The 14,709-nt window shown below is 42.6% G+C and overlaps 2 protein-coding genes across 6 annotated transcripts in view; one reads left to right on the top strand and one right to left on the bottom strand.

Moving 5' to 3' along the window:
- The window catches only part of cdo1 (cysteine dioxygenase, type I), a 45,375-nt gene extending 40,678 nt beyond the window's left edge, over window positions 1-4,697 (bottom strand). Inside the window, exon 1 of the mRNA XM_072593814.1 lies at window positions 4,428-4,697. Within this exon, the coding sequence (XP_072449915.1) occupies window positions 4,428-4,597 (170 nt within the window). The 5' untranslated portion in view covers window positions 4,598-4,697. The remainder of the gene's footprint in view (window positions 1-4,427) is intronic.
- The window catches only part of ticam1 (TIR domain containing adaptor molecule 1), a 124,419-nt gene extending 110,382 nt beyond the window's left edge, over window positions 1-14,037 (top strand). For 4 of the 5 annotated variants that reach the window (XR_011964007.1, XR_011964006.1, XR_011964008.1 and 1 more), the window contains 2 exons: window positions 12,063-12,145; window positions 13,943-14,037. The gene's annotated coding sequence lies outside the window, so the exon portion shown is untranslated. Of the gene's footprint in view, window positions 1-12,062; window positions 12,183-13,942 lie in introns of all 5 variants that reach the window. The other variant, XR_011964009.1, reaches the window with a different exon arrangement.
- The last annotated feature ends 672 nt before the right edge of the window (window positions 14,038-14,709 follow it).

The raw sequence follows: 14,709 nt of genomic DNA, 5'->3' as shown, positions 1-14,709 counted from the left end.
GGGGAACCTTGTCGAACACCTTACTGAAGTCCATATGGATCACATCTACCGCTCTGCCCTCATCAATCCTCTTTGTTACTTCTTCAAAAAACTCAATCAAGTTTGTGAGACATGATTTCTCACGCACAAAGCCATGTTGACTATCCCTAATCAGTCCTTGCCTTTCCAAATACATGTACATCCTGTCCCTCAGGATTCCCTCCAACAACTTGCCCACCACTGATGTCAGACTCACTGGTCTATAGTTCCCTGGCTTGTCCTTACCACCCTTCTTAAACAGTAGCACCATGTTAGCCAATCTCCAGTCTTCCGGCACCTCACTTATGACTATCAATGATACAAATATCTCAGAAAGAGGCCAAGCAATCACTTCTCTAGCTTCCCACAGAGTTCTAGGGTATACCTGATCAGGTCCTGGGGATTTATCCACCTTCACCCATTTCAAGACATCCAGCACTTCCTCCTCTGTAATATGGTCACTTTGCAAGATGTCATCATCTGTTTCCCTGCAGTCTATATCTTCCATATCCTTTTCCGCAGTAAATACTGATGCAAAAAACTCATTTAGTATCTCCCCCATTTTCTGCAGCTCCACACAAAGGCTGCCTTGCTGATCTTTGAGGAGCCATATTCTCTCCCTAGTTACCCTTTTGTCCTTAATGTATTTGTAAAATCCCTTTGGATTCTCCTTAACTCTATTTGCCCAAGCTATCTCAGGTCCCCATTTGGCCCTCCTGATTTCCCTCTTACGTATACTCCTACTCCCTTTATACTCGAAGGATTCACTCGATCTATCCTGTCTATGCCTTACATATGTTTGCTTCTTTTTCTTAATCAAACCCTCAATTTCTTTAGTCATCCAGCATTCCCTATACCTACCAGCCTTCCTTTCACCCTAACAGGAATATTTCTCTGGATTCTTGTTATCTCGTTTCTGAAGGCTTCCCATTTTCCAGCCATCCCTTTATCTGCGAACATCTGCCCCCAATCAGCTTTAGAAAGTTCTTACCTAATGCCATCAAAATTGGCCTTTCTCCAATTTCTTCAACTTATAGACGTGGTCTATCCTTTTCCATCACTATTTCAAATCAAATAGAATTTTGCTCGCTGGCCCCAAAGTGCTCCCCCACTAACACCTCAGTCACCTGCCCTGCCTTATTTCCCAAGAGTAGGTCAAGTTTTGCACCTTCTCTAGTAGGTACATCCACATACTGAATCAGAAAATTGTCTTGTGCACACTTAACAAATTCCTCTCCATCTAAACCCTTAACACTACAGCAGTCCCAGTCTATGTTTGGAAAATTAAAATCCCCTACCATAACCACCCTATTTTTCTTACAAATAGCTGAGATCTCCTTGCAAATTTGTGTCTCAATTTCCCTCTGACTATTAGGAGGTCTATAATATAATCCCAATAAGGTTATCATCCCTTTCTTATTTCTCAGTTCCATCCAAATAATTTCCCTGGATGTATTTCCAGGAATATCCTCCCTCAACACAGCTGTAATGCTATCTCTTATCAAAAATGCCACCTCCCCCCTCCTCTCTTGCCTCCCTTTTTATCATTCCTGTAGCATTTGTATCCTGGAACATTAAGCTGCTAGTCCTGTCCATCCCTGAGCCATGTTTCTGTAATTGCTATGATATCCCAGTCCCAGGTTCCTAATTATGTCCTGAGTTCATCTGCCTTCCCTGTTAGGCCCCTTGCATTGAAATAAATGCAGTTTAATTTATTAGTCCTACCTTGTCCCTGCCTGCCCTGACTGTTTGACTCACTTCTGTTCTCAACTGTACCAGTCTCAGATTGGTCGCTATCCTCACTATCTCCCTGGGTCCCACACCCCCACCTTCCTAATTTAAATCCTCCTGAGTAGCTCTAGCAAATTTTCCCTGCCAGTATATTAATCCCCTTCCAATTTAAGTGCAGTCCGTCCTTCTGGTACAGGTCACTTCTACCCCAAAAGAGATTCCAATGATCCAAAAATGTGAATCCCTCTCCCATACACCAGCTCCTCAGCCATGCATTCATCTGCTCTATCCTCCTATTCCTGCCCTTACTAGCTCGTAGCACCGGGAGTTATCCAGATATTACTACTCACGAGGACCTCCTTTTCAAAATTCTGCCTTCCTCCCTGTAATCTCCCTTCAGAATCGCAACCGTTTCCCTTCCTATGTTGTTGGTTCCAATGTGGACAATGATCTCTTGCTGGCCCCTCTACCCAGTGAGAACAGTCTGCACCATCTGAGACACCCTTGATCCTGACACCAAGGAAGCAACACACCATTCTGCAGTTTCGCTGCTGGACACAAACGTCTGTCTTTACCTCGGACTAGAGAATCCTTGAACACAATTGATCTCTTGGAAGCCGACGTACCCCTCATTGCATTAGAGCCAGTTTCAATACCAGAAACTTGGCTGTTCATGCTACGTTCCCCTGAGAATCTATCACCCCCTACATTTTCAAAAATAGCATACCTGTTTGAAATGGGTATATCCACAAAAGACTCCTGCACTAGCTACCTACTTCTCTTACCTTTCCTGAAGTTAACCCATATATGTGACTGTATCTGAGACTTTCCCCCTTCCTATAACTGCCATCCATCACATACTGTTGCTGTTGCAAATTCCTCATTGCATCTGTGTCTCCAACCGATCCATTCGAACTGATAAGATTCGCAGCCAACAGCATTTATGGCCGATATAATTGGCAGTAACCCTTAAACTCTCTTTAAGCTCCCACGTCTGACAAGAAGTACATATCACTGTATTAAAGGCCATTTTTGCTCCTTCACAATCTACAGACCCAGAAATTAACATCGTCCTATTCCACTACAAACACTGCCCCAAGTTAAATTAATAGCTATGGCTTATATTTTAAGTTTAATCAAGAGACATATCTCCAAAAATATATAATCAAGAAAGAACCCACTCTACTCACTACTGCAGATTCTCTGTAGACCACACTTAAAACAACGATTAACTTATCTGATTCTGTGCTGTGAACTTCGCCCAATAGTTCCTCCAAGATCAGTTGTGAGTTTCACTGTTTATTAATTTTCCCAGATGTCCTCCGATGTCCAACCATACATGAATTCAAACAGTAAAGGCAGTAACTGTGCAGGTTCTCTCTGTCTCTCTCTCTCCTGCCATGACTCACCAGTTGGAGAGACTAGGACCTGAGGGCACAGCCTCAGAGTGAAGAGACGAGGGAAAGTTTCTTCAGCACAGATAGTGAATCTGTGGAACATATTGTTGCAGAAAGTTGTTGAGGCCAAGCCATTAAGTATATTTAATTCAAAGATAGATAGTCAGGGGTCAAAGGTTACAGGGAAAAGACAGGAGAATGTGGTTCAGAAACATATCAACCATGGTCGAATGACGTCGAAGTCTGACTGATGTAAGTCTGCTCCGATATGTTTTGGTCGAACAAAATGCAAGCAATGACAGCACCTAGGGTTGACTTTTATAAGAATACTCAAGATTATTCGGAACAGATTGAGAATCCCAAAGTCTACACTTTATCTCCAAGTCAACACGTCATTTACTAAGAAACTCTGCTCCTTTCTATATTTGAAGAAATTGAAGCAGATTGAATTGATTAGTTTCGCTCCTAGGTAAAACTCATCTGATGAATAAGTCTGTAGCAAATTTTTGTCCCCAGGTTTAAACAAAAAGTCCCACTATTTCAATGTTGCTCTCTGATACTTTTTTTTATTTTCAGTAAAGGTCTGTCAAACATTTTCCACAGAAACAGAGTCCCTTTAAGATCCTCGCACCACTTTAAAAGAGAGTGACGGTTTTGTTCTTACCCCCCTAAAAGAATCCATTTGCTCTTCTGAAGGTGTGTTCTGCTTATACCTACCTCAACCGAGTTATTAAACCTACAAAAGCAGGGCTGCAGTGTTGCAGGCGATGTGACTGAAAGAACATTAAATTGACTAGTTTGCATTTACTCAAGCTGTCAAGAAAATGACGAGACACAGAAAAAAAGCTTGCAAGCATCCAGCCTCCATCGAACTCTCGAAGGAAACACAATTGTAAATTGTCAGCTGTGTACTTCTGTCTATTGAACGAGTAACAAAGTAACATCAGTTAATCAATACGTTACCGTATCAAACATAAGAAATAAGTCATTCGTGTTAAAATAGACCCATTGTCTCCTTCTGAGGGATCTTGTCAAGTTTCTGGACTCTTAACTATAGAAAATATGATACTGAAGTTTGGTCAAAACATTGTTACAATTCGACCTTATTACGATAAAAACTTAAAGTGCACCACTACAGTTTCTGGTTAGCGAGTGGCCAAGCGCTGCTAAAACTTTTATTACATTTAACGCAGCAAAATATTTATACGGTTTTCAAAATGTCCAGTATAAGTACTTGTAGACCCAGCGGCTTGCAATCTGCCCGCGGATTTAAATAATTACCTGTATTTATCGAATTTTGCGAATTTACTCCAGTCCGCGGGGTTACTTTTATAAGATTCCATCAGCATTTGCACTTCTTCCACGTTGATTTTATCGCTAGAGAAGATCTCATGAAGTTGTTGAATCAGATCCCCTAACGTCTCCGGTACCGGGAGCTGTGTCTGAGTCATCTTTAATGTTTACCTCGGTTAGGTCTTTTTTTTAAAGTCACCGAACGAAGAGCGGGTCAGATCGAAGGCGAGGGTGAAACTGCACGAAGATTTATAAGGAGCCTGGAAAATTTCCGGGAGGGCCAGAGGCGGAGCTTCAGGGAATTCAGGGAAGTATCACTACATTGCCATTGGCAACAGTTGACCAATGGTTCCCTGCATTCTGAGCTAGTGAGTCAAAATATCAAACCGTCAGGGCGCCCGCAGTTTAAAAAATTGTATCCAATTAACCTCGAATTCAGCTTAGTGTTTGGATTTTCTTGTTACTCAACTTAGAATTGGAGCAAATTCCCAAGGATTGTGGTGAAATTTTACAGATTGTTCACATTTCTTTCGGTTCCTGAAATAAATGATGATGCACTCCAAAGTTATGTCACGTTATTTAAGTAATTTCACTGTTCATTAACTACTGACGGCTGGTAGGAATTAGCTTTATTATATTTCAATGATTTTTCGATTTAGTGGCACATTCCCACTTTATTTAGTTATTAATTCTTGGGATTTGAATTTGCTTGAGTCGGAAGAGATAGGAGAGGTCTTGAATGAGTACTTTGCTTCAGTATTTACAAATAAGAGGGACCGTATTGTTGAAGAGGCGAGTGTGAAACGGACTGGTAAGCTAGAGGAGATACTTGTTAGGAAGGAAGATGTGTTGGGCATTTTGAAAAACTTGAGGATAGACAAGTCCCCTGGGCCTGATGTGATATATCCTAGGATTATGTGGGAAGCAAGAGAGGAAATTGCAGAGCCATTGGCAATGATCTTTTCGTCTTCGTTGTCAACGGGGGTGGTACCAGGGGGCTGGAGAGTGGCGAATGTTGTGCCCTTGTTCAAAAAAGGGAATAGGGATAACTTCGGGAATTACAGGCCAGTTAGTCTTACTTCGGTGGTAGGCAAAGTAATGGCAAGGGTACTGAGGGATAGGATTTATGAGTATCTGAAAAGACACTGCTTGATTAGGGACAGCCAGCATGGATTTGTGAGGGGTAGGTCTTGCCTTGCAAGTCTTATTGAATTCTTTGAGGAGGTGACCAAGCATGTGGATGAGGGTAGAGCAGTAGATGGAGTGTACATGGATTTTAGTAAGGTTCCCCAAGGTAGGCTTATGCGGAAAGTCAGGATGCATGGGATAGAGGGAAATTTGATCAGGTGGATAGAAAACTGGCGAACTGGTCGAAGTCAGAGAGTGGTGGTAGATGGTAAATATTCAGCCTGGAGCCCAGTTACAAGTGGAGTTCCGCAGGGATTAGTTCTGGGTCCTCTGCTGTTTGTAATTTTTATTAATGACTTGGAAGAGGGAGTCGAAGGGTGGGTCAGTAAATTTGCAGATGATACGAAGATTGGTGGAGTTGTGGATAGTGAGGAGGGCTGTTGTCGGCTGCAAAGGGACTTAGATATGATGCAGAGCTGGGCTGAGGAGTGGCAGATGGAGTTCAATCCTGTCAAGTGTGAGGTTGTCCATTTTGGAAGGACAAATAAGAATGCGGAATACAGGGTTAACGGTAGGGTTCTTAGTAAGGTGGCGGAGCAGAGGGATCTTGGGGTCTATGTTCATAGATCTTTGAAAGTTGCCACTCAGGTGGATAGAGCTTGTAAGAAGGCCTATGGTGTATTAGCATTCATTAGCAGAGGGATTGAATTCAAGAGTCGTGAAGTGATGTTGCAGCTGTACAGGACTTTGGTTAGGCCACATTTGGAGTACTGTGTGCAGTTCTGGTCGCCTTACTTTAGGAAAGATGTGAAAGCTTTGGAGAGGGTGCAGAGAAGATTTACCAGGATGTTGCCTGGAATGGAGAATAGGTCATACGAGGATAGGTTGAGAGTGCTAGGCCTTTTCTCATTGGAACGGCGAAGGATGAGGGGTGACTTGATCGAGGTTTATAAGATGATCAGAGGAGTAGATAGAGTAGACAGTCAGAAACTTTTTCCCTGGGTACAACAGAGTGTTACAGGGGGACAAAATTTAAGGTGAAGGGTGGAAGGTATAGGGGGGATGTCAGGGGTAGGTTCTTTACCCAGAGAGTGGTGGGGGCATGGAATGCGCTGCCTGTGGGAGTGGCAGAGTCAGAATCATTGGCGACCTTTAAGCGGCATTTGGATAGGTACATGGATGGGTGCTTAAGCTAGGACAAATGTTCGGCACAACATCGTGGGCCGAAGGGCCTGTTCTGTGCTGTATTGTTCTATGTTCTATATGTTCTATAGTAGTTCTGCAGTTGCAATTGTCAGGCCAGAAAGATCGATAGCATAACTATTGCTGGGGGAAAGGATATCTCAGAGGAAGCTGCAAAGGATCTTGGCATTGGAAGGGGAAGAAGCAAATGTCATGGTATAAATCATGTCAAAACTGATGACATTAGAAGGAACAGAGACCAAGGTTCCTATGAATATGTATCAGGAGCTAAGCCAAGCACAACCTTTATGATCATACTCACTCAATTACTACATAATACATGGACTCTGGTTATCAAATCTGACTTAAAAGTTCGATGCAAAGCTTAAAGATTGCTGTAGCTAGAAGAGGTTAATTATTTGGGACATTGGCTCCGCAGCTGGGATAGCAGAAAGTGTACACCTCGAAGGGGCTGTATCTGAGAGAGGCTGTGGCGAACACTTCAGTGGAAATCATATATAGGACTGCAGAAAGAACTTTAAATCAACAAAGAAGAAATAGGTTTGATAGAAGTAATTGTAGGAATAATCTTCAGAAGCAAAAGAAACTTAAAGATAAGAGACAGAAAGGATAAGAGCAAAGGTCAGAGTACAGAGAGTGATAAAGATAATAGAAGTAATTTTGTTTACAGACAAGGGTTCCTGGAATTAAAAATAAAATGATGAAATATATTAATATATTTGATTAGATAATCGTGCATGGCCAGTCCACCTTTTTAAGAAAGAGAGGAACACTACAAACTATTTATCCTGTTACTTTAACACATTGTTAAGGAAATTCTTCATCAATAATTAGTTTGTAAGGATGGTTGACCAGATCTTGCAAATCTTCAGCTGATCAGAGAGTCAGCATGAATTTGGAAAGGATAGGTCAGGCTTAATGGATCTGGTTTGTTTGAAGTGGCAATTAATGCAATGGATAGCGGAATGCCCATAAGATATTGTATAGGAACTTGCAAGGAATTTGGTTAATACCCTTCAAGTAACCATTAGATAAAACTGACGCTAATGGAATTGAGGTAAATTATTGACTTGGTCATAAATTTTGAGTGGCATGAGATAGGCTGTATAGATACTCAGCAGGTACACTCTAATGGACAGGATGTGATTAGTGGTATCCTGGAAAGATCTGTGCTTAGTCTTCAACTGTTACTGCATTTATCAATGACTAAGATGTTTGATAACCTCATAATCAATTGTGTCAATGTCACAACGATTAACAATAATGTGGGCATTTGTAAATTGAAGCATTGATAATTAAAGTGAATAGACAAAACTGTAAGTAATACATTTAAGCATAGACAAATGTGAAGTCAGGAATGGATAGGTCATTATGCTTTCTCCATAGTGAAATGATATAAACAGTGGAGGCCTAAAGAAGTTTTGAGAGCTCAAGGCCAGGCACATAGATCACTAAAGAATGGGTACAGGAAGTAATCTAAAGTTGATGATTATATCTAGAAGGCTAAAATGCAAGGAAATAGACCTCATGCTTCAGCTAGTCAAAGTTAGGTCAAAGTTAGGTCAGAGATCAGTCACATTCTCATTGAAAGGCAGTGAAACAGGTTTGAGGGGTTAAATGCCCTGCACCTCTTCCTTTTTTCCACTTTTTAAAGGTAAAAACAATGACTGCAGATGCTGGAAATCAGATTCTGGATTAGAGTGGTGCTGGAAAAGCACAGTAGTTCAGGCAGCATCCGAGGAGCAGTAAAATCGACGATTTGGGCAAAAGCCCTTCATCAGGAATACACTTTTTATATACAGGAATTGCTAATTATAAAAGCAAGAAACATGTGATTAATTGTGTGTATGAGGAAAGGCACACTGCCAGATGGTTGGGACAGAATGGGTCAGGAACCCAAACAAGAAAGGAACTTGCATGGTGCCTCTTGCATGGACATCATGTCCTACTGTGTGTTTTGGCCAAATCATAACTTTTTTTGAAGTGAGGTTATTATTATAATAAAAGAAGCTCAGGAGTCAATTTCCTTAGATTCCTCAAAGTTCCTTAAAACAGCCATTTGTTACTGACCAGATGATTTTTGTTAATTATTGTAGATGGAAGCATTCTCTGAGTTGCTGTTTTGAGACAGTGTCATTCACTTTGTTTACGTGCCACCGTGAAACATTACGAATTCTCTGGTATGAAGTGGTTGCAGACATAACTCAGCTTTAAAATTCCATAATCTTTAGCAGAAACACATTATTTATATTGGAGGGAAAGTGTTGACTAGGACACCAGGAATTTTGAATTTTTTTGAACAAGTACAACAGGATCTTTTGATATCTTGTTTTAGTTTGATATCTCCTCCAGAAGATATCAAGTAACGTAGCATTTCCTCGGTGCTAGCAAGTCCAGCCAGGTCATGTACCTTCAGTGCTGCTATTTAGAGGAGGCCATGGTTTAGTAGCAAGATGAGAGGCAACAAAGACATGGATAAAGGTTTCTGCAGCAGTTGAGCTAAGGAATTGAATGGTATTATTGAGGTGGAAATAGGTGTTTCTAGGGATAGAATGTATGTGTTTGAAAGCTCAGTTGTGACCCCAGAAGTTGCAAACAATCTGGTTCAGTCTTAAACAGTTGTCAGGGAAAGGGAATTGTAGTGATTGTAATGAGATCAGCTAGCTCGACCTCATAGAATATGAGTTCGTCGATTGGAGTTGTTAATTTCATTGACAGATATAAAGGGTGGGTGTCAGAGATACTGACACTCTGGATGAGGCAGTATTATAGTCAAGCACTGTTCATATGTAAATAAAAAGGTGACTTGGTCATAGTGTTACAGAGCCATACAGCATGGAAACAAGCCCTTCAGTCCAACCAGTCCATGCCGAACACAATCCCAAATTAAACTAGTCCAACCTGCCTGCTCCTGGCCCATATCCATCCAAATCTTTCCTATTCATGTACTCATCCAAATGTCTTTTAATCATTGTAATAGTACCCACATCCACCAGGAATGATGTGGCTAGGTTTAGATAGAACTAGATAGAATTACCTACGGTGCAGAAACAGGCCCTTCAGCCCAACAAGTGCACACCGACCATATGAAGAGTAACCCACCAAGACCCATCTCCCTCTGACTAATGCACCGAACACTATGGGCCATTTAGCATAGCCAATTCATCTGACCGGCCCATCTTTGGACTGTGGGAGGAAACTGGAGCACCCGGAGGAAACCCACGCAGACACGGGGAGAATGTGCAAACTCCACACAGACAGTTACCCAAGGCTAGAGTCGAACCTGGGTACTTGGGTCCTGGGTACTGGGTGCTAACCACTGAGCCACCATGCACCCCCTCCCCACCGAGGACAAAATTTAAAAAACACCTGGTTAAAATCCAACAGGTTTATTTTGAAGGAGCAGCGCTCTGAAAGCTAGTGCTTCCAAATAAACCTGCTGGACTATAACCTGGTATTATGTGATTTTTAACTTGCTTAGGAAGTTCATTCTACATACGAACCACCCTCTGTATAAAAGGTTTACCTCTCATGTCTTTTTTAAATCTGCCTCCTCTCATCTTAGTCTTGAAACCACCCATTCTAGGGAAAAGACAACTACTATTAGAATAGAATTTACCATAGAATACCTACTGTGTGGAGACAGGCCATTTGGCCTAACAAGTCCACACAGACCCTCTGAAGAGTATCCCACCCTGACCCATCCCCCTATCCTATCACCCTGTATCACCCTGTCGGATATGTGGAACAGTCCATCTTCTGCAATTACGCCCACACCACCCCCCACCTATTCCTCTGCTCCATCGATGACTGTATCAGCACATCTGTTCCCAGGATGACCAATTCCACCTCAGAAAGTCCCAGATAGTGTCCTTCTTCCACAATCGCAACTTCCATTACCATGTGGTTGACGATGCCCTCCAGTGCATCTCCTCCACTTCCCACGCACCGCTGCCCTTGAACCCCGCCCCTCCCAATGCAACAAGGACAGTACACACCCATGGTCCTCACCTTCCACCCCACCAACCTCCGCATATAATGCATAATCCACCTCCAAACGGACCCCACCACCAGAGATATATTTCCCTTCCCACTCCTGTCAGCATTCCAAAAGACCATTCCCTCTGTGACTCCCTTGTCAGGTCCACGTCCCCCACCAGCCCACACCCCACTGCTTGTAACTTTCTCTGCTACCACAGGAAGTGAAAAGCCTGTGCCTACCGCCCCTCCCCCCCCTCCACACCACCTCTGTCCAAGGCCCCAAGGGATCCTTCCACATCCATCAGAAATTCACATGCAGCTCTCCCAATGTCATCTACTGCATCTGTTGCACCCGGTGTGGTCTCCTCTACATCGGGGAGACAGGACACCTTCATGCAGATCGTTTCAGAGAACATCTCTGGACACCCATACCCACCAACCTCACTGCCCCGTGGCTGAACACTTCAACTCCCACCACCAGCATCCCCCCCCCCCCACCCCCCCCCCCCACCAACTCCGTCAAGGACATGCAGGTCCTGGGCCTCCTCTACCCCCAAACGTTACCACCTAACACATGGAGAAGGAACGCCTCATATTCTGTCTTGGAACCATGCAACCACACAGAATAAATGTGGATTTCAACAGCTTCCTCATTTCCCCTCTCCCCACATTATCCCAGTCCCAAACCTCCAACTCGGCACTGACCTCCGGACCTGTCTATCACTGTCCCTTCTGACCTATCACATTTTCCCTCACCTTTATCCATCTATCGCTTTCCCAGCTACCTCCCCCCAATCCCACCCCCTCTCATTTATCTCTCAGCCCTGACCTACAAGCCTGTCATGCACAAATGTATAAATATATATTTTTTAAAAATTCTGAACTAACTATTTAACTAAATAAATAATAACTAACAACAAACTAATAAATAATAATAATATAGCTCACCAAAACAAAATACTAACTCTCGAATATCGAGAGCATTAATTTTCACATATTCATACATTCGCAATTCCCACTCTCTGGATATTGGACTCATAAAGCACAATTGTTACGGCTATATAAAAGCTGTTATTAGTGTGGCAGATAAATCTGTGTCCAGATAGTCCAAAAAGGGTCGTCATATCTTATGGAAATTCTCAGTTTTGTGGTGTACCGTACTTATAAGAAAATCCAAGGGGATATACTCCATAACAATCTTACGCCAACCCGACAGGCCTGGGGGATTTTCAAACACCCAACCTAACAAGATATTCTTTTTTGCGCAGAAAGTGAGGATGTTCAAAAGTTTTCTCTTATGTGCATCTACAGGGAACAGGCCAAGAAGAAGAGAAATCGGGTCCTTCTCCACCCTTACACCCAAAATCCCCTCCATTGCACCTGGCACAACGCAGGTATGTTTGAAGTCTGCCACAGGACCAGAGACAATGGGTAAGAGTGCCCATACTAACTTTACACTTGGGGCATGTTGTGAAGATACTCCTGGTTTAAATTTTGACAAATGATCCAGAGCCAAGTGGACCCTGTGGAGAATCTTCAACTGTAAAGCATGGGTCCTATTGCAAATTGATACCATTTTTGTGTTCTCCCAAACATCTCCCCATGTCTCTGAGGAGACTTCAACACCCAGCTCTCTCTCCAACACCCTGCAAAGCTAATCAAACTCAACTGAGAGTTTGCCCCTCACTTGAGGAAAGACAGAAAGATTTTTAATACATCTATTAAGAGAAAGGCATGGTAATTAGAATGAGGAATACATTAAAGTCAGATGCAGATGATACTGTAATACATAATAAAGAATTGAATGACTTGTTGTATGAGATAATTTGCTTTTCTGCAGAAAAGAAGACTAAACATCCACTTTACAATGTAATGTTTAAAAAGTCCTAATGAAGAATTCAAACCATTTAATATAGATTAAGAAATGTTAATATCGAAAATAAGTTAAACAGATCTCAAGTGACTGATACTTTGTTCACCAGGTTATTTAAAGAAATACATAGAACATAGAACATAGAACATTACAGCGCAGTACAGGCCCTTTGGCCCTCAATGTTGCGCCGCCCTGTTTTACTAATCTGAAGCCCATCCATCTACACTATTCCATTTACATCTATATGCCTGTCCAATGACGACTTAAATGAACTTAAACTTGGTGAATCTACTACCATTGCAGGCAATGCATTCCGTATCCTTACTACACTCTGAGTAAAGAAACTATCTCTGACATCTGTCTTATACCTAACTCCCCTCACTTTAAAACTGTGTCCCCTCGTGTTTGCCTTCCCCATGCTTGGAAAAAGGCTCTCCCTGTCCACCCTATCTAACCCTCTGATTATCTTGTATGTCTCTATTAAGTCACCTCTCAACCTTCTTCTCTCTAGCGAGAACAGCCTCAAAGCCCTCAGCCTTTCCTTGTAAGACCTTCCCTCCATACCAGGCAACATCCCAGTAAATCTCCTCTGCACCCTTTCCAAAGCTTCCACATCCTTCTTATAATGCGGTGACCAGAACTGTACACAATACTCCATGTGTGGCCGGACCAGAGCTTTGTACAGCTGCAGCATAAGCTCCTGGTTCCAGAACTCAACCCCTCTATTAATAAAGGCCAAAACAATGTATTCCTTCTTAACAACCCTGTCAATCTGGGTGGCAGCTTTCAGGGATCTGTGTACATGGACACCGAGATCCCTCTGCTCATCCGCACTCCCTAGAATCCTACCATTAGCCCAGTACTCTGCGTTCAATTACTCCGTCCAAAGTGTATCACCCTACACTTGTCCACATTAAATTCCATTTGCCACCTCTCAGCCCAGATCTGCATCCTATCTATGTCTCTCTGCAACCTACTACATCCTTCATCACTATCCACAACTCCACCGACATTAGTGTCGTCCGCAAATTTGCTAATCCACCTTTCTATGCCCTCATCCAGGTCATTTATAAAAATGACGAATAGCAGTGGACCCAACACCGACCCTTGCGGTACGCCGCTAGTAACTGGACACCAAGATGAACATGTTCCATCAACTACAACCCTCTGTTTTCTTTCAGTAAGCCAATTACTGATCCAAACTGCTATGTCTCCCACATTCCCATTCCTCCGCATTTTGTATAGTAGCCTACTGAGAAATTTGCAACTGTATTTGTTATAATTCTAACCTGCTGGAGCTAATAGGTATCTTTTTCAGGATATTGTGATCTCTCTCACTGGATGTTTTACCATCCCTGCCACCCACACACCATATTCTGCAGAGAGGACTAGTAATCCGGAACTCCCACCATGGTAAGTCAGGTTTTTGCTTGTCCCTCTCCATTTCAATAACGTGGAATAGAATGGAGGTAATAGAATGGAGGTGAGTTGCTTCCCAAGTGTCAAGACATGGGAAGAAGCCAGGTTGAGGTTGGGTGATGAAGTGGAGGTCGGACAGATGATGCTGTCATCATGGTACAGCAATGTGAAGGGAGGCCACAAAGGGAGAGGAAAGGAAAATTATTGTCAAAGACTTCAAATCACGACAGCCGGGGAATGAGGACAGTATTTTCCCTGATATTCCAGATGATGAAGAATGTGACACAAGACTGTAGTGATTGTAATGAGGTCAGCCAGCTGGACCTCATAGAATATGAGTTCCCTGATTGAGACTGTTATTCTAGTCTCATCAGAGACCCCTGGCTGACATCTCAAAAGATGAGTGTCACTGATATTGACAGTGTGATGCCTGACTCTGTATGAGGCAGCACTGAGACAAGGACTGTTCATGTGCAAACAAAGGGTGACTTAGTGTTGGGATGCCAGCCTCTGTGGAACTACATTCATGCTAAGCAGTGGGAGCAGCAAGGGTTCTCCAGTAACCCTACAGCACTGTTATTACCTGATAATGTAGAAAATTACTCAAATATGTCTGAACCATAAAAATCAAGACAAATTCAATCTAGCCAATTACCAAAAGACACA

The sequence above is a fragment of the Chiloscyllium punctatum genome, chromosome 24 (assembly GCF_047496795.1).
Source record: "Chiloscyllium punctatum isolate Juve2018m chromosome 24, sChiPun1.3, whole genome shotgun sequence".
Classification (NCBI taxonomy): domain Eukaryota; kingdom Metazoa; phylum Chordata; class Chondrichthyes; order Orectolobiformes; family Hemiscylliidae; genus Chiloscyllium; species Chiloscyllium punctatum.
The sequence above is the reverse complement of the archived record's forward strand: the minus strand, read 5'-3'. Positions and strand labels throughout refer to the sequence as shown.